This window comes from Muscardinus avellanarius (assembly GCF_963383645.1).
Source record: "Muscardinus avellanarius genome assembly, chromosome: 12".
Lineage (NCBI taxonomy): Eukaryota > Metazoa > Chordata > Mammalia > Rodentia > Gliridae > Muscardinus > Muscardinus avellanarius.
In genome coordinates this window covers 93990825-94011882 of record NC_137798.1, presented here as the reverse complement: position 1 = coordinate 94011882, position 21058 = coordinate 93990825, and the positions used below count along the sequence as shown (strand labels likewise).

Genomic DNA, 21058 nt, shown 5'->3' with positions numbered 1-21058 from the left:
TTTATTTTGAAACCAGGCCTCACTAAGTAGCTGAGGCTGTCCGTGAACCTCAATCCTCTGGTCTCAGCCTCCCGAATGCTGGGATTACAAGCACGTGCTACTACGCCCAGCTGACATTCAATAATATTTAAAATGACCTGATGGATATTTATTTATTAAATTTATTTATTTAAATTTTATTTATTTAAAATTTGTTTATTTATTTATTTATTTATTTATTTATTTATTTATTTATATTTTTGTGGTCCTGGGATAGAACCAGGGGCATTCTACCTCCAAACTACAACCCCAGCCCTATTTTATTTTATTCTTTATTTTGAAACAGGGTGTCACTAAATTGCAGAGGGCCTCACAAGTTGCTGAGGCTGCCTGAGAACCTGCATTTCTCCTGTCTCAGCCTCCCAAGTACTGGGATTACAAGCGTGAGCCACCATTCCAGGCTTTCTGATTGAAGTTTTTTCTTTATTATTTTTACAATTTTTGCTGTACTGGGGATGAAACCCAGGGGCATTCTACCTCGGAGTTACACCCCTAGCCCTATATTTTATTCTTTATTTTGAAACAGGGTCTCACTGAGTTGCAAAGGGCTGAGACTAAGTAGCTGAGGGCTGTTCGCGAACCTGCAATTCTCCTTCCCCAGCCTTCCAAATGCTGGAAATACAAGCGTGCGCCACCACGCCCGGCCTGATTAAAATTTTAATAGCTCACTTAGCTTGCAGTCGAACTTGCAGTCGCAACGCACGTTATTGTGCACTTTTCAGGGGCGAGACACCATGCCAAGCATTTTCTACACAAGTTCATCGCATCTCTCAATATTCTGCAGATGAAGAAACGAGTTTAGAGCGTTTGATTAATCTGACCCAGTTAGCAAGCGACGGTGTGAGTTTAGAGGTGGAAGTAGAATTCCGATTTCCTAGTCCTTTGGACAACTCTGTCTCCCAGCTTCCACATTTCCTGTTTGCTCACACGCCCAAGGGTGCCCACCACCAGCAAGTCCCCTGTTCCCACCGCGCCCGCCACGCCCACGCCACGCCCCTCGCCACGCCCACCCCGGCAGGGTCCAGCCCAGCGAGCTCCGGAAAAACCACACTTCCCAGAGTGCAACGCGACGGCGGAGGCCTCCAACCGGCGCTCGCGGGCCGGCGCCATTTGCGTGGCGGGGAAGTGCCGTGCGGCCTGTCATCATGGCGCTATTCCCGGCCTTCGCGGGCGTTAGTGAGGCCCCGGATGGTGGGGGCTCCAGGAAAGGTAAGCGCACACAAGTGTTGAAGAAGGCACTCGCGAGGTTAGCGGCAGCCCCTCGGGCCCGGGTCTCGGCCGTTGCCTAGGATTTGTTTATCCTTCGGTATCCCAGAGTTCCCCGCGGCGGTGCAAAGCCTTCTGGGAAGGGCTGCGGGCCCAGTCCAGGTTGAGGGGCCCAAAGGTTCCCTCTGGGGTTGAGGTTGTAGAGTTATGGAAGGGGGAGGAAGGCGGGGAAGAAGCCTTGGGTCTGGGGCCGAGATATTACCGTATCGTTCCACCCCATTCTTTTCCCAAGCCTCACTTCACTTTAAGACGGAATTGATTGTATTCCACATTGTAAGGGGACTCCTGATGCCAATGCTGGGTTTTTAAGTATGCCTAAATTTTATGTTTTTCATCTAAAATGCTTATTAAATTACTATCTTCTAGCAGACCTAGAACTTAGAATTAGGATCCAGAGCCTAGTTACTTTCTTTCCTGATGGACACAATATGTAGTGAAAAAAAAAAAATCAAGTTTTCCTCAGGCTCCGTGTGCCAGGTTATGCTGTTACAGACATCTCAATAGGGCTGTATTGTTAAAAAGTTGAGGCACGTAGTGAATTTACTTGAAAAGTAATTCTAAATCACGCACCTGTGTGGCAGGGCCCAGCTGGGTCTGAAACCTGTCAAAAGAGGGAATGGACGACAAAATCAAAGGTCGATTGGCGTTTATTATCGATTCGAGAATCAGGCAGCCCTCAGAATCAGAACAGGTTCAAAGAACTCCAACATAGACAATATTCATGGATAGAAAATGGAAGTGAGGTACAGAGGCAGCGTAACTGGTTACAGCTCACTGTTCTGTCTTGAATCAGATGGCCTCTTGCAATGGACCCCACGTAGCTGCTTTGGTTGGCCAAGACTCAACTGGTTTTTATTTTTTATTTTTTATGTTTTTGTGGTCTTGGGGGTGGAACCCAGGGGCCTATACCTCCGGGCTACGCCCCCGACCTATTTTATATTTTATTTTGAAACAGGGTCTCACTAAGTTGCTGAGAGCCTCACTAAGTAGCTAAGGCTGGCTTGGAACCTGTGCGATTCTCCTGTCTCAGCCTCCCAAGCACAGGGATTACAAGCGTGCGCCACCATGCCCGGCTTCAGCTGGTTTTTAGAAGCGTGCACCCTTGCCTAAGTTAGGCTTTCAGTCAGCCTGTGAAGCCGGTTTGCCATTTGCCATGTAAAGATACAAGTACTTTAGGCATCCTCTACTTAGATTTAACACACCTCTGTTATATTCTCCCTTATCTCCTACTCCTTCTCTTCTGGTAACACTTCTAGTTGTAGTTCGTTCTGTGGTTAGTGTAATTGTAATCCTTATTAGATTGTAACCTCATCATGTTCAGGGACATTGTCTTTTCACTGTAGGATACTTAAGCCCCTAGCACAAATCCAAAATACAGTAGGCCTTCAGTAAATATTTATTTGATGTATAGACCAATAATAAGTACTCAATTATGTGTTGTATGAATGCATGAACCAACCCAAGAAATGACAGTACCTTCAAAGACCTGGAAGAAAAGCATGAGACCTGTATATAACTGCAAATAATACAGTTTTTCTAAAAATATAGTTGAGTAGTCAGGCGTGGGATTACACGCTTGTAATCTCAGCATTTGGAAGGCTGAGATGGGAGGATCACAGGTGTGCGGCCAGCTTTAGCTACTTAGACCCTCTGCAACTTAGTGAGACCCTGTTTCAAAATAAAGAATAAATATGGGGCTAGGGGTATAGCTCGGAGGTTGAACACCCCTGGGCTCAAGCCCTAGTGCTGCAAAAATAAAGTAAAAAATAAAATTGGGGCTGGTGATAAGGGAGGTATAGTGGGCTTTAATAACAGGACAAAGGTATATTTTGGGAGGGGAAAATTGAAGGTTTGTGGAGAGTGTTACTCTTCGTGAATATTAACTAGTATTTGTTGTACAGTCTCTGGATATTCAACATCAGAATAATGTGTGTAAAAGTGCTATATATATATTTTTTGTGTGTGGTACTAGGGATGAAACCCAGGGATATTCTACCTCCGAGCTACACCCCCAGCCCAATTTTTTATTCTTTATTATGAAACACGGTCTCACTGAGTTGCAAAGGGCCTCACTAAGTCCAAGAACCGCGATCCTCCAGTCTCAGCCTCCCAAATACTGGGATTGCAAGCGTGTACCACCACGCCCAGCTGTGCTGTTTTTATAAAATTAAACGCATCACTCAATTAATACTCCTTTAATGTTTAACTTTCAGTGTTCCACTTTCCCAAGGTCTTAAACATGACTCTATAGCTGGTGTTTGCTCAAGGCAGGATCCACATTGAATTTTCAGGTGTGTCTTTTAATATAAACATCTCCCTCTCCCCTTTTCTCAGGTGATGTATGTGTTGAGCATTTACCTGGGTCGTTTGTCTTGAAGACATTTCTTACCAGAGCTTCACTGTGTCCTTTAACAACAATCTCTTCCCTAGTGTTGCCTATAAACTGGTAATTAGATCTAGAGAACTGTTCTGAGACATGTCCAAGGCTCATCACTTATATATTCTATTGCAGCTTGGACTTGGCCATTTTTTAAGGAAACCTGATTCCTTTTTATAGAAAATGGTAAACATATATTAAAACCTCAAACTGGGTGTTTTGATACTGGGGTATCATTACTACTAGGTTGTCATTACTTCTAGAACTTTTCAGTGGACAGGATGAGGAAGAGAAAAATATACTGTGAATGCATATTGATATTTCCAGTTCAAATTTAAGATTACGAGAATTTTGCTTATGTTCTTTGATTTAATTTTTTATTTCTTTTCTCTGTGTTAAAATATTTGTTCTTAGTGGCTGGGTTCTGGGCGGAGGTTGCGCGCGGGGCACGCCAGATGGGGCCCAGGTCGCGGGACTCTGGGCCCCAGGCCGAACTGCGAGTAGCACGCCAGACCCCTGGAGAAACTGGGCCCAGTAAGACGCCGGGTTCTGGGCAGGGGTTGCGTGCAGGGCACGCCAGCTGGGGCCCGGGTCGCGGGACTCTGGGCCCTGGGCCGAACTGCGCGTAGCACACCAGACCCCTGGAGAAACCGGGCCCAGTAAGACGCTGGGTTCTGGGCGGGGGTCGCGCGCGGGGCACGCCAGCTGGGGCCTGGGTTGCGGGACTCCGGGCCCTGGCCGAACTGCGAGTAGCACGCCAGACCCCTGGAGAAACCGGGCCCAGAACAGAAAAAGATAAAGAAAAATATCGGAGAGGAGGCAAGAAAGCCGTTATGGGTGCCAGGACACTGGAGATGCAGACAAAACTTATCTAAATGCACTGGAACTTATGGAAAAATTCGCCGTAAAAGAGGACTGCTATTTCTCTATATTGTTAAGAATCTCAGACATCACATGTAAGGAGAGAGTTTAGTGGAGGCCAAGGAGAAATGCGGTGTTGAAAGAGTTCTCTGCGATGGTGGTGGAGACTTGTATTCAAACCGGATCTTACCAACTTTATTTTTTTGGAGAAATTACACCAAATGTCGAATGCTACCATCATGCATGCTTAGGAACACTGGACAACATTTAGAGTGGAAAAAGAGCCTGGGAAGGATTTGAAATGGTGGAGGCAGTGGCAATGCCAGTGGCCAATACTAAGGGGAGGCAGAGATCTGATACATTACACCTGGAACCTTTGAAATAATAACCAAAGAGACAGTGATCGGAACCTGCTGAGGGGTTAGGCGGGTGCCGGGACCAGTGGCCGACATCGGAGCTTGCTGTGAGGCAAGGCCACTAATGAGGCCTCCGTGGCCGGGATTGGAACCTGCCGAGGGGTTAGACCGATGCTGGGGCCAGCGAAGCCGGCATTGGAGCCTGCCATGAGGCAAGGCTTGTGCTAGGGTTTCCGAGGTCGGGTCCGGAACTTGCTGAGGGGTTAGGCCGGTGCTGGGGTCAGCGAGGCTGGCATCAGAGCCTGCCGTGAGGCAAGGCCAGTGCTGGGGCCCCCGAGGACGGGACCGGAGCCTGCTGAGGGGTTAGGCCGGTGCTGGGGCCAGCGAGGCTGGCATCAGAGCCTGCCATGAGGCAAGGCCGGTACTGGGGCCTCCGAGGTCAGGATAAGAGCCTGCCGAGGGGTTAGGCCGGTGCTGGGGCCAGTGAGGCCGGCATCGGAGCCTGCCGTGAGACAAGGCCGATACTGGGGCCTCCGAGGCCGGGATAAGAGCCTGCTGAGGGTTAGGCCGGTGCTGGGGCCAGCGAGGCCGGCATCGGAGCCTGCCGTGAGGCAAGGCCTGTGCTGGGGCCTCCGAGGCCGGGATAAGAGCCTGCCGAGGGGTTAGGCCGGTGCTGGAGCCAGTGTGGCCGGCATCGGAGCCTGTCGTGAGGCAAGGCCGGTGCTGGGGCCTCCGAGGCCGGGATAAGAGCCTGCCGAGGGGTTAGGCCGGTGCTGGGGCCAGCGAGGCCGGCATCGGAGCCTGCCGTAAGGCAAGGCCGGTACTGGGGCCTCCGAGGCCGGCATCAGCCTGCCTTGAGGCAAGGCTGGTACTGGGGCATCCGAGGCCAGGATAAGAGCCTGCCGAGGGGTTAGGCTGGTGCTGGGGCCAGCGAGGCCGGCATCGGAGCCTGCCATGAGGCATGACCAGTGCTGGGGCCTCCAAGGCCGGGATCGGAGCCTGCCGAGGGGTTAGGCCGGTGTTGGGGCCAGCGAGGCCGGCACCGGAGCCCGCCTTGAGGCAAGGCCGGTACTGGGGTCTCTGAGGCCAGGATAAGAGCCTGCTGAGGGGTTAGGCCGGTGCTGGGGCCAGCGAGGCCGGTATCGGAGCCTGCCGTAAGGCAAGGCCGGTGCTGGGGCCTCCGAGACCGGCATCAGCCTGCCTTGAGGCAAGGCCGGTACTGGGGCATCTGAGGCCAGGATAAGAGCCTGCCGAGGGGTTAGGCCAGTGCTGGGGCCAGCGAGGCCGGCATTGGAGCCAGCTGTGAGGCATGGCCAGTGCTGGGGCCTCCGAGGCCAGGATAAGAGCCTGCAGAGGAGTTAGGCCGGTGCTGGGGCCTCCGAGGCCAGGATAAGAGCCTGCCGAGGGGTTAGGCCGGTGCTGGGGCCAGCGAGGCCGGCATCGGAGCCTGCTGTGAGGCAAGGCCGGTACTGGGGCCTCCGAGGCCGGGATCGGAGCCTGCCGAGGGGTTAGGCCGGTGCTGGGGTCAGTGAGGCCGGCATCGGAGCCTGCCTTGAGGCAAGGCCGGTACTGGGGCCTCCGAGGCCAGGATGAGAGCCTGCTGAGGGGTTAGGCCGGTGCTGGGGCCAGTGAGGCCGGCATCGGAGCCTGCCGTGAAGCAAGGCCGATACTGGGGCCTCCTAGGCCAGGAAAAGAGCCTGCTGAGGGGTTAGGCCGGTGCTGGAGCCAGTGAGGCCGGCATCGCAGCCTGCCGTGAGTCATGGCCGGTGCTGGGACCTCCGAGGCCAGTATCGGAGCCTGCCGAGGGGTGAGGCCGGTGCTGGGGCCAGCGAGGCCGGCATTGGAGCCTGCCGTGAGGCAAGGCCGGTGCTGAGGCCTCCGAGGCCGGGATTGGAGCCAGCTTTGAGGCAAGGCCAGTACTGGGACCTCCTAGGCCAGGATAAGAGCCTGCCGAGGGGTTAGGCCGGTGCTGGGACCAGTGAGGCCGGCATTGGAGCCTGCCGTGAGGCGTGGCCGATACTGGGGCCTCCTAGGCCAGGATAAGAGCCTGCTGAGGGGTTAGGCCGGTGCTGGAGCCAGTGAGGCCGGCATCGCAGCCTGCCGTGAGGCATGGCCGGTGCTGGGACCTCCGAGGCCAGTATCGGAGCCTGCCGAGGGGTGAGGCTGATGCTGGGGCCAGTGAGGCCGGCATTGGAGCCTGCCGTGAGACATGGCCAGTGCTGGGGCCTCCTAACCCGGGAACGGAACCTGCCGAGGGGTTAGGCCGGTGCCGGGGCCAACGAGGCCGGCATTGGAGCCTGCCGTGAGGCTAGGCCGGTGCTGGGGCCTCCGAGGCCGGGATTGGAATTCTGCCAAGGGGTTAGGCCGGTGCAGGGGCCAATGGCCAGCATCGGAGCCTGGCGTGAGCCAAGTTCACTCCTGCGGCCTCCAAGGCCGGGACCAAAGCCAGCTTAGGGGTTAGACCGGTGCAGGGGCCAGCGAGACCAGAACTGGGGCCTCCCATGAGGCAAGGCCCCTGCTTTAGCCAGCGAGGTCTGGATCAGTCCACTGAGTAGCCAGGCCACTACTGGGAGCATCAAGAGTGGGATCGGTACTTGCAACGAAGCATGCACAGAGAAATATCGCAGAAAATATAAATCAGACGCTTCTCTTAATCAGCAATAACTAGGAGGAAAAGGGCAACAGGAAGAGGTTGAGCTATAGAAAGGGCCGTATAGTGAAGCAACTAATGTGACCAATCAGAGGGTATGTAATACTGGAGGACGGAGCCTCTTTAAAAAGCAGGAGGTACATAAACAAATGTATCAAAGTAAATCACCAAAGAAGCGTGGGATGGAGGGAGGGGGAGGGAATGGGATGGGGGCTGGAGGAGGGCTAATTGGATGATGTGTGCTTGTATATCCTCTCAAGTCTTGTACTCCAATGTGATTGATATATGACTACAATGCACCAATTTAAAAAATAAATTAATAAAAAAATATTTGTTCTTAGTGCTATAACACAATTATGTTTATGTTCAAAATAACAGTATTAATGTGACCTACTGATACTAATAGTTTCAGATTTTTTTGTGTGTGTGTACTAGGGATTGAACCCAGGGACATTCTGTCTCCAAGATATAGCCTCAACCTTTTTTAGAGACAGGGTCTCCTAGGATGCTGAGTCTTGCTAAATTGCTGAGGCTGGTCTTGAACCTGTGATCCTTCTCTCTCAGCCTCCCAAGTACTGAGATTACAAGATGCACCACCACACCCATCTAGTTTTAGATTTTTTTTTTTTTTTTTTTTTTGGTGGTACTGGGGTTCCTGGAAGCCCTTCTACCTCCGGGCTACACTCCCAGACCTATTTTTACATTTTTATTTGGAAACAGCATCTCCTAAGCCAGCGCGCATGGCTGGCTTCGAACCTGCGCGATCCTCCTGTCTCTGCCTCCCAAGCGCGGGGATTACAAGCGTGCGCCACCACGCCCGGCTAGATTTTTTTTGATGGCTCCTTTGTTCTTAGGATACATCTCACAATGGATGTATAGTTAAGTTGTTTTTCCTAAAAGCATTCTAGAGCCTGGTGTAGTGGTGCACTCCTGTCGTACAGTACTTAGGAAAGGAGGACTGTAGGTTCGTGGCCAGCCTCAGCAACTTAGTGAGACCCTATTTCAAAATAAAAAATAAAATAGGGCTAGCTAAGGATATGGCTTGGAGATAGAACGCCTTTGGATTCAATCCTCAGTACCTCAAGAAAAAAAAAGCAAAAAACATCGTGTGCCACTTACTGATCTAAATGCTCTACAAATATTAACTCTTGCACTGTTTATGACGGCCCTGTGAGGTTGGTACTGCTGTGTGCATTTTTATGAGGAGCAAATGGAAGCAAGGGCCAGTAAGTAGCTTGCCCAAGGACATGAGCTCAGGCAGTCTCGCTTCAGAGTGCACGCTCTTAAGCACTGTTCTTCTTTTGAACACTAGGTAGGATTTTGTCACTCTTGCTCAGATCTCTTAGAATGTGTCCGTTGCTTTTAGGATAAACGCAAGCTCTTTAACTTGTGTTTTAGGCCCAGTCTCTCCACCTTCATGTTGTCCCCTCCCCCGGAGCCCCAGTGGTCCAGCCGCAGCAACTTACTGCTGTGTCCCGAGTCAGGCCTTTTCACGTTCACACCTTGTTTACCATTTCCTCTGCCTACACAGTATGCCCCCGAGGAGCACACTTGCTTACCTCCGCATCCTTCAGAACTTAGCCGAGATGCTCTCCGAGGCGGCTTCCCCGATTCCAGCCTTGTTGAATCAAGGCACATTGTTGAGGTCTGTCATCATACCTGTATATTTTCTTCAGGTTAGTCTTTTCACATTTTGATCTAAGAAACTGCCGGTATGTCAGCCCTGCGAAGATAGTACTGGGTTTATCTTGTTCATTTGTATTCCTAGTACCTAGTGCCTGGCTCTCAGTTAAAAAAAGCAAAGAAAAAAATTGCTGAATGAAAATAAGAGACCTAGATAAGTACTTGGCCAGAGTTGTAAAAATCACTTTGAACCCATGTCTTCTCGATTCTCCGATGTCGTGTTGTAAACCGTGCTGTGATATTACCGTGTTGGAGTCTTGCTGCTGTAAGCATCACTTTGGAATTCTGGGCTTCCTTGCACTGTAGGTTAAGGCCCATGGAAGGACTGACTTTGCTGACGTTTGTTGTCACCATTTCAGTGCGGTCTTCAGCCATGTTTGCTGGTGCTTTTTGTATAAGTTTGTGCTGCTGGTTTCTTTCTCAGAAAATAAGGGTTTTGATTAAAACAAAGAGCTTGCTTTGTTCTTTTTAAAAGAACAAACCACTTCCTTAATATATGTGCTAATATGTTTATACAGTCAGCCCTAGAATTTTTGCTAAATTATCATCTTTGGTGGGGGTGGTGCTCATCTCTGAGTTCATTTAAATTGTAATCAGTGCTGTTTTGTTGTAACAATGCAGAATGGATGTTGAATGTGGAGATTTTACCCAATTACAATTCAAATTTTATTTTGAAAGCTTAAATCTTAGGCATGACAATTCCTTCGTCTATGGTAAAATTGAATTAAAGCATTTTCAAGAAGTAGAATTATAAGATTACCAGAGAAGGTATTTCAGCATCAAGTGTTTGGTGATGATTCACCGTATTGTTTTCTGTTAAGTTACCCTGGAAGTTTATCATGCTGGTGCTTTATCAGATAGCTGCCTATTTTTGTTAGGCAGTAGGTCTGAAGTGTTTTTCTACCTGGTTTTTCTTCCTTTCTTAGATGTGTGTATGTGTATGACTGAGTTAACAGGTTCTGGACAAGTTCCAACCTATGAATTATTTACTGTAAAAAAAAGTTGGGGCCGGACATGATGCCCCACGCCTGTAATCCCAGTACTTGTGGAGGCTGAGACAGGAGGACTACAGATTCGAGGACAGCCTCAGCAAGTAGTGAGACTCATCAACTAGCAAGGCCCTGTTTCAAAATAAAAATAAGGCTGGGGATGTATCTTGGAGTTAAAAAGGCCCCGGGCTCAATCCCCAGTAACACACACACACACACACACACACACACACACACACACACTTGTCAGTTCTCCTTTGTAAACCCTAGGCATTTGATATCCTGCTGGTCTTCTCTGTTACATCCTGCTTAATACTGGCACATTTACATATTTGATTTCTCTCACACTGTAAATTATGTGAGGATATAAGCAACTATTGAAAAAGACTTTACAGTCTGATTAATAAAACATCTCTTAGTCTCAGCTAAATCTCCAGAATTCTGTTCAACCAAAATTGAATTTAACAATCAAACTGGCATTTGAAAAGGCAAGGCTGTGGTTCATTATAAGCATCATGTGCTCACCATTGCCCTCCAAGATCTAAAACTATCCCCAAGCACCTAGTAATTTATTTAGTGATTAAATACACATGCACAGTGAAGCAGGAAGAATTTTAATAGTTGTGCTTTATACCTTGATAGTGGATTTTTTTTTAGCAATCTCAAATTTTTTCAGTTCACGCTGGAATATAACAATACAAAGATGGCCCACATCCTCATTCATTTCTTTTAGTCCAACAGGTATGTATAGAGTGTTGTTACTTCCTACCAGAGTTCTCTTCCAGTGATGGCTTCTGCCCTCATGTTGGGAAGAGACTGGTGGGAGGGGAGGGTGCTGGAAACCAGAACACAAGAGTTGTAAGCCAGTTAGTATATTTCTCTGACTGGCAAAATAACTATTGTTTCCTTTTTTCTGTTACCATTCCTTTCTCACATCACAGTAGTCATGACTAATCTGGTCCCCAGAGGATTTGTTTGACCCTTGGCTTAGAATATAAGGCGAAGATTGAGCTGGGCGAGGTGGCGCACGCTTGTAATCCCAACATTTGGGAGGCTGAGAAGGAGGATCCTGGTTCGTAGACAGCCTCAGCTACTTAGGCCCTTTGCAACTCCGTGAGACCTTGTTTCAAAATAAAGAAAAAAAATAGGTCTGGGAGTGTAGCTTGGAGGTAGAATGCCCCTGGGTTCCATACCCAGCACCTCAAAAGAACAAAAACAAAGAATATAGGGGGAAGATTGAATGTTTATAAAGAGATGTCGGCACGAGTATTGCCATAACAGCCTCCAGTACCGTTGGCAAGGAGACTTTCCAGCTCCTGCCCTGTGGAGGAAGTAGAGTAGCACCAGCGCCATGGTGTGGTAGAGAGCGCTGGGCAAAGAATCCAAGATCCAGGCTCACGTGACTCTCCTAGGGACCTCCAGCTGTTTTCTGCAAATGACGATGCGTTGTCCAGGCTGTGCTCCAGAGAGCCTTGAGAGCCATCTCTTCCCGAACACCCAGCCAGGGCATCTGCCTTTTCTCTTCTGCCCGTTGAAATCTTCTGAAAGATGTTTATTTTTAGAAAAGTGAGTCTTTTGGCTAAGAAAAGTTTGAAAATCTATTCCATGCCCATTCAGCTAACATGCTACCCCCTACAAAGCAAAGCAGAAAGCAACTTGTTAGGTGCAGATACCTTTTTCCCTTTGGGATGAAGACACAAACAGGTACATGGTGATGCGGGTTCACAACCCAAGAGTTTCAATCCTTTTAAATGACTTTCGTCACAAAGGTTCCAGGTGGGATAGCCTCAGCTGCGTCCCTCGGAAGCCTGCCTAGTACCTTCCGAAGGGCTTGGGAGAGACACGCACTCCATGCAGTTCTGATGTTTATATTTTTTTGTGGTACTGGGGATGGAACCCAGGGGCATTCTACCTCCGAGTTATACCTCTAGCCCTATTTTTTATTCTTTATTTTTTACTTTTTTGTGGTACTAGGGATGGAACCCAGGCATTTCTATCTCCGAGCTACACCCTAGCCCTATTTTTTTTTTTTTTTTTGGTGGTCCTCGGGGTGGAACCCAGAGTCTGTCTTTCTACCTCCGGGCTATACTTCCAGACCTAGTTTATATTTTATTTGGAAACAGGGTCTCACTAAGTTGCGGAGAGCCTCACTAAGTAGCTGAGGCTGGCTTCAAACCTGTGCGATCCTCCTGTCTCAGCCTCCCAAGCACGGGGATTACAAGTGTGCCCCACCATGCCCGGCCTACTTTTTATTCTTTATTTTGAAACAGGTCTCAGTTACGAGGGCCTCACTAAGTAGCTGAGGGTGGCTGTGAACCTGTGATCCTCCTGTCTCAGCCCCCCAAGTACTGGGATTACAAGAGTAATCCACCAGTGTGCACCACCACAGCCACCTTTATTTTTTTTTTTAACATTCCATCCAACTGTAATCATTATTTTGAACATTTATGTCAAGTGGTGCTGAGATGGTTTGAGAGCATCTCTCCCAGATTACTGTTTCATCTTTCTCCACCTTTGTTTCCCCTGGCTCATGAGATTGTCATGAAAATACTTCTGGTCTAGTGAGCAGCAGGAAGTATTTTCACATCTCTGTCTACCAGGAATTAGGCCCAAGGGAAGGGAGCCAGCTTTAGAGGGAACAAGGAGACAGTTGCAGAAAGAGTGCATGGGCAGTCGCTTAGCATTTACATGATATGACCTTACTTAATCCCTTCGAGCCCTAGTTTTGTCTTCTGTACAGTGGACATCATAATACTTTCCTTAGAGCCTTGTTATGAGAATGAAAAGATAAAAAGGATGTCCATGCTTAGCCTGGTACCTGGTCTACTGTAGGCACTTAAGTCACTCTTTCTTTTTCCTGTGCTGCCTAATATTCCTTCTTTCCTTTGGAATTTTCCATCCTGCCTGCTTCCTCTCTTTCCTATGAATATCTTTGAACACTTATTCTGTGTCAGGCATTGCCTGAGGTGCTGGGGCTATGGCATAAATCTAAGTACCTGTCTTCAGGGAGCAGCATGCTGATATGTTTAAAGATTACCCTAAGGGATTCGAATGCAGAATATATAAAGAACCTTCAGAATTCAATAATACAAAGACAGTCCAATTAAAAGATGAGCAAAGGATTTGAATAGTTAATTGCCCAAAGATCAGATCTGTGATTGGCCAGTAAACGCAGGAAAAGATGCCAGCATCATTAGTCACGAGGGAAGTGGAAACTAAAACCACAGTGAGATAACATCTCACACTTACTAGGATGTCTGCAACCAGACAAATGGCAACAACTGTCTTTGAGATGTGGAGAAATTGGAATCCTCATATATTGTTAATGGGAATCTAATGATACAGCTACTTGGGAAAATAGCCTGGCAGTCCCTCAAAATGCTGGACATGAGTTATCATATGACCCAGAAGTGCTACCCAAGAGAAGTACAAACATTTCCATATAAAATATTTATGAATGTTCATAGCAGCATTATTCATACTAGCTACAAAGAGGAAATGACCTACATGTCCATCAGTAGAGGAATAAACTGATATATCAATTAAATGAAATATTAGTTGGTGATAAAAAGGAATGGCATGGTGATACATGCAGCGGCATGGAAGAACCTGGAAAATGCTTTGCAAGTGAAGGAAGCCAGTTTTAAAGCGTATTCTACCAGCTCGTTTCTGTTAAATGTCCAAGCAGGCAACTGTAGAAACAGGAAGCAGATTAGTGACTGCCCCCTAGGGCTGAGGGTGGCAATGGGAGGGCCTGGCGAGCATTGGAAGTTCCTTTATGGGATGATAAAAATGTTCTAAAGTTATGGAGGTGGTTGCACAACAGTAAATATGCTAAAGACTATTGTATGTATTTTTTTTTTTTTTTTTGCCAGACATGGTGGCGCACACTTGTAATCCCAGTTTTTATTTTTTTGGTGGAACTGGGGCATTCTACCTCCGGGCTATACCCCCAGACCTATTTTATATTTTATTTGGAAACAGGGTCTCACTAAGTTGCTGAGAGCCTTACTAAGTAGCTGAGGCTGGTTTTGAACCTGTGTGATCCTCCTGTCTCAGCCTCCCAAGCGCTGGGATTACAAGCGTGTGCCACCACGCCCGGCTGTAATCCCAGGTTTTGAAAGCTGAAACGGGAGGATCACAGGTTCAAAGCCAGCCTCGGCAATGTAGGGAGGCTGTCAGAAACCTAATGAGACCCTGTTTCCAAGTAAAAATATAAAATTGGGCTGGGGGTGTAGCTTGGAGGTAGAATGCCTCCAGGTTCAATCACTGATTACCCCCCCCCCAAAAAAAAAAAAAAAAAAAGAAAAAGGAAAGGAAACAAATCATATTGAAGCCTGGTATAACGTAGCACATTTGTAATAGGAGGGTTGCAGGTTCAAGGACAGCCTCAGCAATTTAGCAAGACTGTGTTTCAAACTAAAAAATAAAAAGGGTTAGGATTGTAGCCAGAGGAAGAATACACCTGGTTTCAATCCCCAGCACTACAAAAAAAAAAAAAAAAAAAAAAAAAAGAAGAAGAATGAAAGAAAGAAAGAATAGAAGAAAGAAAGAAGGAAGGAAGGAAATCATATTGGTCTGGGCACTGTAGCACACATCTATAATCCCAGTATTTGAGAGACTGAAACAAGAGACAAGAGAATTGCCAGTTTGAGGCCAGCAGTGCAAGACCCTGTTTTAAAGTAAGAAAACAGCCCACTCCTGGATTCAGTTCTCCATCACACACACACACACACACACACACACACACACACACACACACACCACCCACCACCACCACCACCACCACCACAAAACAACCTGAAATCATATTGAGCTAATTTCATTGATCTTTTCTCTCTTTTGCACGTGCAGAATTAGACTGGCTGAGCAACCCAAGCTTTTGTGTTGGAACCATAACATCGCTGAACCACCAACAGACTGAGGAGGCCACAGCCCTTGTTTCTGGAGGGTCACCACTGGCAAGGTAGTTTTTTGACAGATAGATTTTAGCCACCATTGCTGTATTGTCATAGCTTAAGTGATGCTCCTCACAAAACCCATGGTGAAAGAGCTGCGTAAAGCTCTTCCTCTGACTTGGCAGAGAGGCAGCCGTGCCTGCTTCCTTCCCGCCCTCCTGGGATGGGCCCTTGCTTCCCTCTGCAGTGGCGCGTAAGTGACACAGGGCCTATAATTAGGCCGTGAGGGAAATGACATCAGTGATGTGCTCGTGTGGCTTTGCTAACCTCACGAGTAACCTTTAGAATATTGTAATTCGGGTATTTGTTTTAGTTGCAGTTTTGACACTTCTGTAAAAGTAGCTCGTGTAACATAACATAGGACGAGAGCGCATGAAAACACTGGCAGAGCAAGGTGGCACATACCTCTGCCCAGCGCTGAAAGAATTTTTTGTAGATCATTGAACTGAGAACTGTACTTGTTCATAAATATAGACTTAGATGGTCTGTATTTGAAACCCAGTTCTCTAAATGCATAGGAAGTCTTTGGAAAAAAATCAGTACTTTAGTTGATAAAATAATAGATTAACTACTTTTATTTAAATATGTGTACATATGAAATCATAGATTTAGAAACTATTAAGATGAGAATTTCTTGATGTGCTTTTATTTTGGTCCAATTCTTAAGCTTTAAGGTCAGCTATATAATTCAGGAAAGTACTGTATAGTATATGGGTAAATAGTAAGGTTATATCAGTATTTATAGAGCACCTGATTATGTAATGATTTGCTTGTTTGCATATTATTTTCCCTACTTTGAAAATAATTCTTTTTTTTGTGTGTGGTACTGGGGGTGGAGCCCAGGGGCTTTTCTACCTCCGGGCTATACTCCCAGACCTATTTTATACTTTATTTGGAAACAGGATCTCACTAAATTGCTGAGAGCCTCATTAAGTAGCTGAGGCTGGCTTTGAACCTGTGCGATCCTCCTGTCTCAGTCTCTTAAACGCTAGGATTACAAGCGTGCGCCACCACGCCCGGCTTGAAAATAATTCTAAAGTTGATTTTCTCCAAATAGGAGTCCTCTGAAATCAGAGCCTTCAGATGACAGTGATACTAACACAAAGCTCACACAAGCAAGCAGAAGAAAGAAGAGAGAGAAAAAGAAAAAGCGGAAACATCAGCACCACAAGAGAACAAGGCGGAAGTCCAGGCGGTCGAGCAGCAGCGGGTCCGAGCCAGACACTGATTCCGCCAAGGACAGGTCATCCAGAAGTGCTGGAGGCAGTCCCAAGGAATCACAGAAACCCAGGCAGGTTGCTCTTCTCAGGCACTGGTAACATTTGAAATTGGAATTTTCTTTCCTTGATTTTTTTGCTACAGGTTAAACAGTTGCGTGATTATTTGGCCACCGAATCAAAAGAACCCTACCATCATGATCAGCTTAAAAACAAAAGAAAAACTGTCATAAAAATTGGGGCCTAATTTTCTTTGGGAAATATTCAAATATAGTAATGAGTATGAGTGTATCAGAGTCAGATTTGGGATTTCTGAAAAATGGCACTTGTACCACGTGGTGGGTAAATGCAGTGAAGAATCCATCCTGAGGGCTGTTGGCGTCCACACTTAGAATAACAGAAGCATCTCACTGCTGTTTCTCTTAATGGATCTTTTGTCAGTCACGCCTGTATACACACACGTGGACTTTCTCTGGCTAAGGCTAATAGAGCTCTTAAATAATTGCTTTTGTCCTTTTCCTTTTCTTACCTTTGTTTAGAAACACTGCGTTGTCTGAGCGTGGTGGCGCACACTTGTAATCTCAGTACTTGGGAGGCTGAGACAGGAGGATTGTAGGTTCGTAGGCAGCCTCAGCAACTTTGTGAGGCCATCCACAACCTACTGAGATCCCATTTCAGAATAAAAAATAAATAGGGCTGGGGTTGTAGCTTAGAGGTAGAATGCCCCCGAGTTCAATCCCCAGGACTACCCACACGCGCACACCCAAACACATACACAAAAGAAATCAATACTGTTGAAGGTGTAGACTAGCTTATGACCACAGTATTTCCTTTCCTTGGGGGCCTCTTTCTCCCCACTTATCACTCTGCTGTCTACGCAGCCAGTTGCTGGAGTCATTCCACAGAGTGGTCGCAGTGTAGCCCTGTCTCTTGGCCCGGCGTCCTTGAGCATAAAAAGGCCGTGGAGATGGAACAGATGGTGTGTGGTGAAACCTCTTGAGTTATTGCTCATTTAACTTTTTTCTTAGCTCCTTTAGTCTAGAAGAAAACTTTTAAGTACCTGTCCAGGGCATACTTAAAAAATAGTGCCACTGAGAGTTTTGAAACTCTTCAGGGACTGTTGGCTTTTGTTGCCTGCTTGGAAGTCCTGTTGACGCCAGAGAGAGCTCGTGTTGGGGCCGGCCTGGAACCAACGCTGAATGTTTCCATCAAGGAGGCAAACACCATGGTCTTCCGGGATCCCGGAGCAGGGGTGAAGACACTCCAGGCCTCTGGGGCTCAGAGGAGCCAGATTTATTTAGCTCTGTGTATCCCAGGTGCCATACGCCTGTAGCCCAGGCTTGGTCTTAGGAGACAAAACTAAAGGAATAAGCAGAAGATTCTGAAATGGGCTGAATTTAGGAGGACAGGAAGCGGGCCTGACTTACTTGCCACCACCCACGCCACAGCACGGCAGGGTAAATGTATCATTGAATTGAGATCCTTGCTTTGTTTTGCAGTGCCCGGGGCCCTGCACGCTAGGTGAGCGTGCTCTGCCCCGAGCTAACCCTGGCCTGTTACACTTGTTCTTTACTGTGCTTCCAGAGCAAACTACTTACCTTTTATCATCTTGTTCCTTTTTTAGAGCTGAGGAAAGTGGGCTTGAAAGAATATCTGAAACACAGGAACTACTATGAGAAATAATTCGTTTCAGCCTGTGCTTGGCCGTGTCAGAGGATCTTCACAGCCTCTTCTCAGTAGTTTTATGGTCCAGATAGCGTTTTGAAGTTTGCTATTTTGTGGAATAACCTTACAAAGATCAACATGGATTGTTCTTCTTTGGCTTTCTGGCTGTTAAGCTCTGTGGCCTCTTCCTGGGAAGGTTATCCTGGGAGAATTGTGCGTTTCCACATAGACAAGAACGTGTTAGTTGTGAACGTTTTTCCATGATATCAGGAAAGTGGGTTCATGGACTGTAGCTTACCATGTGGGACTTTCCTTCAGGGCATCTAGGGGCAGCTTCCCCAGAGGCTGCAGCTCCTAATTGACCTTTGTTTCCTTCCACATTAAGGCAGAGGTCCCTCCTCATTGCATAGGCTCAGGCCACATCCTGTCCTGACCTCAGTACCCCCTAGGGGAAAGGTAGATTAGTTTACTCCCGAGGGTGTTCTGCAGTGCCCCTCCCCAGTTCTCCTTTTCGTCCTGGAATGCATCAGTGTCTTTTCAGTGTGCTCTCCTTCCTTTCACTGCCCCTTACAGTTCTGTAGACAGAAAACCTTTCTGAAGGAAGATGTTAAAATCGCCATCTATCTCAACTGGAGGCTTATTCTTCAATAGATATTTATTGAGTAGCGACTGCCTATCTCTGCAATGCCATTTTGTTGTATTCCATGTCAAGAATGATTTAAAAGCCTTCAGAATCTTTCTTTGTATCTTTTTAGCAGAGCCACAAAGCAATGATGGAACAACAGGTTGATGGCTCTTTTGACTATTTTGGCAGCTTCTGTGTTAGCAGTGTTATGAGCTGATTTTCTTTAGAGAAAGAAAATATTACATCCTAGAAAAGCTTCTCCTCCCTGTCACTTAACTCTGAGAGAAGCAGTTCCCATTCATTTGTTTGTATTTAAACTGAAAGTGTGCCAGCCCACAAATTGGTTCAAAGAGATAAATAAGAGTCTTGTTTTACAGGGAGCCTTCATGATTGTATCCTTTGTAGGAGGTCCAAGTGAACAGGCACGACACTGTACATGGAGTCAGGACTATACGAATGTGTCTGGGTCCTCCTGAGGAATGTTGGAGACCGAAATTAGTCATTCATATATATATTTATTAAATATGCATGTATATATATTTTGGTGCACCGAGATTGAACCCAGGAGCATTCTACCTCTTGATCTGCACTTTTAGCCCTATTTTATTTTTTATTTTGAAATGGTCTCACTAAGTTGTGGAGGGCCCAAGTTGCTGAGGTTGGCTGAGAACCCGCGAACCTCCTGACTCAGCCTCCCCAGTACTGGGAGTACAGGCGTGATCCACTGTGCCTGGCTAGAATCATAGCTGCTGTTGTTGTTAAGTATTGAGTTGGAATAGAGTTCTGAGCACTTCCCCAGAAGCTGGGTGAAGCGGAGCAGCTCGCCGCACGGCAAGCTGTTGTTCCCTTTGGATGCATGTTCTCTCTCTCTGCTTAGTGCTCAGATTGCCTCAGAGCACCTTTGTTTATAAGTACATTTGAGATTTAAATGACATGTTTGACAAGAACACCTATAGCTCTCAGGTTAGTTTCTGAGATGACTCTTGGTAAAGAGTCATTTAGTGGTGACAGGTTGTACTTTGTTTTAAAAACTCTTTTCTCAGAGTAGGAATCCTCATCTCTCTGGCATGTGTAGTTTCTGTACTTAAGTGGGTTGGAAAGTTAACTTGATATTTCTGAAAATGCCAGATACGTCACTGGATGACTTCTGAATGCCCCTCCCTGTTCCTTCATCCCACAGCCAAGGAAATAATGCTGGTGCTGATGTTGGACTTCGCTCTGTTTGGCTTGAGGATGTCCAGACTCTGACGGGAGAAACCTTCAGAACAGATACAAAACCGGATCCAGCAAACTGGGAGTATAAGTCTCTCTACCGAGGGGACATAGCAAGGTATTGGTTGTGTTCTTTCCTGAATTTTGCTGTTGGATGTAACTTCTCTCTCCTCTGAATTCTCAGCACGGTCTGCCTGCCTTTCTCGGATTGTGTTGGGTTTTATCTATGGCTAAGTTGGTAAGGCACATGTCTCACCTCACACTCTAAAGTGAAAAGCTTAAACCTTGAGACCTGTTTGGACTAATTTTATTTATTCCTGATGTTTAGCCAGGTTTAGTTGGTGTTCAATAATTTTTTTTTTTTTTTTTTTTGTGGTGGTACTGGGGTTCCTGGAAGCCCGCCTATCTCCGGGCTATACTCCCAGACCTATTTTTATTTTTGGAAACAGGGTCTCCTAAGCCAGCGTGGCTGGCTTCGAACCTGCGCGATCCTCCTGTTTCTGCCTCCCAAGCGCGGGGATTACAAGCGTGCGCCACCACGCCCGGCAATAAATATTTTTTTAATGAATGAATCTAAAAATAGCTTTTAATAATTAGTTGTCACTGAGTATCTCGAAATCATTTGCTTTAATCTCTATGCCATTTTAAAAAGTGACAAAAACTTTTTATTTATCCATCCTCCACATGCACCATTTAAAAGACATTTAATGGTAATGACTTTTTCTCAGATTATTTCTAGCATACACCACCCAGATGATCATAAAAATAGGTGGTGGTATTTGCTTCAGTAATGAGTTTGAACTTTTCCCCTGTAATCTGTCAATCAAAAATATTTGAGTAAGCCAGGCACAGTGGCTGGATCTTATAATCCCAGCTACAAGGAGGCCGAGGCAGAAGGATTGTGACTTCTTGGCCATGCTGGGCAACTTAGTGAGACCTTGTCTCAAAATCAATTATTTGAGTACTTAGGACTGGGGATATAGCTCAATGGTAGAGCACTTGTCTAGCATGTGTCAGGCCCTGGTTTTGATCCCTAGAACCAAGGGAAAAAAATGTTTTTGAGTACTTCCTAGAACTCTTTAGAAGCCAGTCGTGGTGGCATACACTTGAAATCTCAGTACTTGGGAGACTGAGACAGGAGGATCGCAGGTTCATGGCCC

At 46.8% G+C, this 21058-nt stretch overlaps 1 protein-coding gene across 2 annotated transcripts in view; it reads left to right on the top strand.

Annotated features, from left to right (window-relative positions):
- Positions 1-1172: 1172 nt before the first annotated feature.
- Positions 1173-21058, top strand: part of NRDE2 (NRDE-2, necessary for RNA interference, domain containing) — a gene marked incomplete at both ends in the record, with an annotated part of 46745 nt that continues 26859 nt past the window's right edge. Inside the window, 4 exons of one of the 2 annotated variants that reach the window (XM_080706991.1) lie at positions 1173-1248; positions 15076-15187; positions 16237-16470; positions 19867-20016. In XM_080706991.1, the coding sequence (XP_080563117.1) occupies positions 1185-1248; positions 15076-15187; positions 16237-16470; positions 19867-20016 (560 nt within the window). The remainder of the gene's footprint in view (positions 1249-15075; positions 15188-16236; positions 16471-19866; positions 20017-21058) is intronic. The other variant, XM_080706990.1, reaches the window with a different exon arrangement.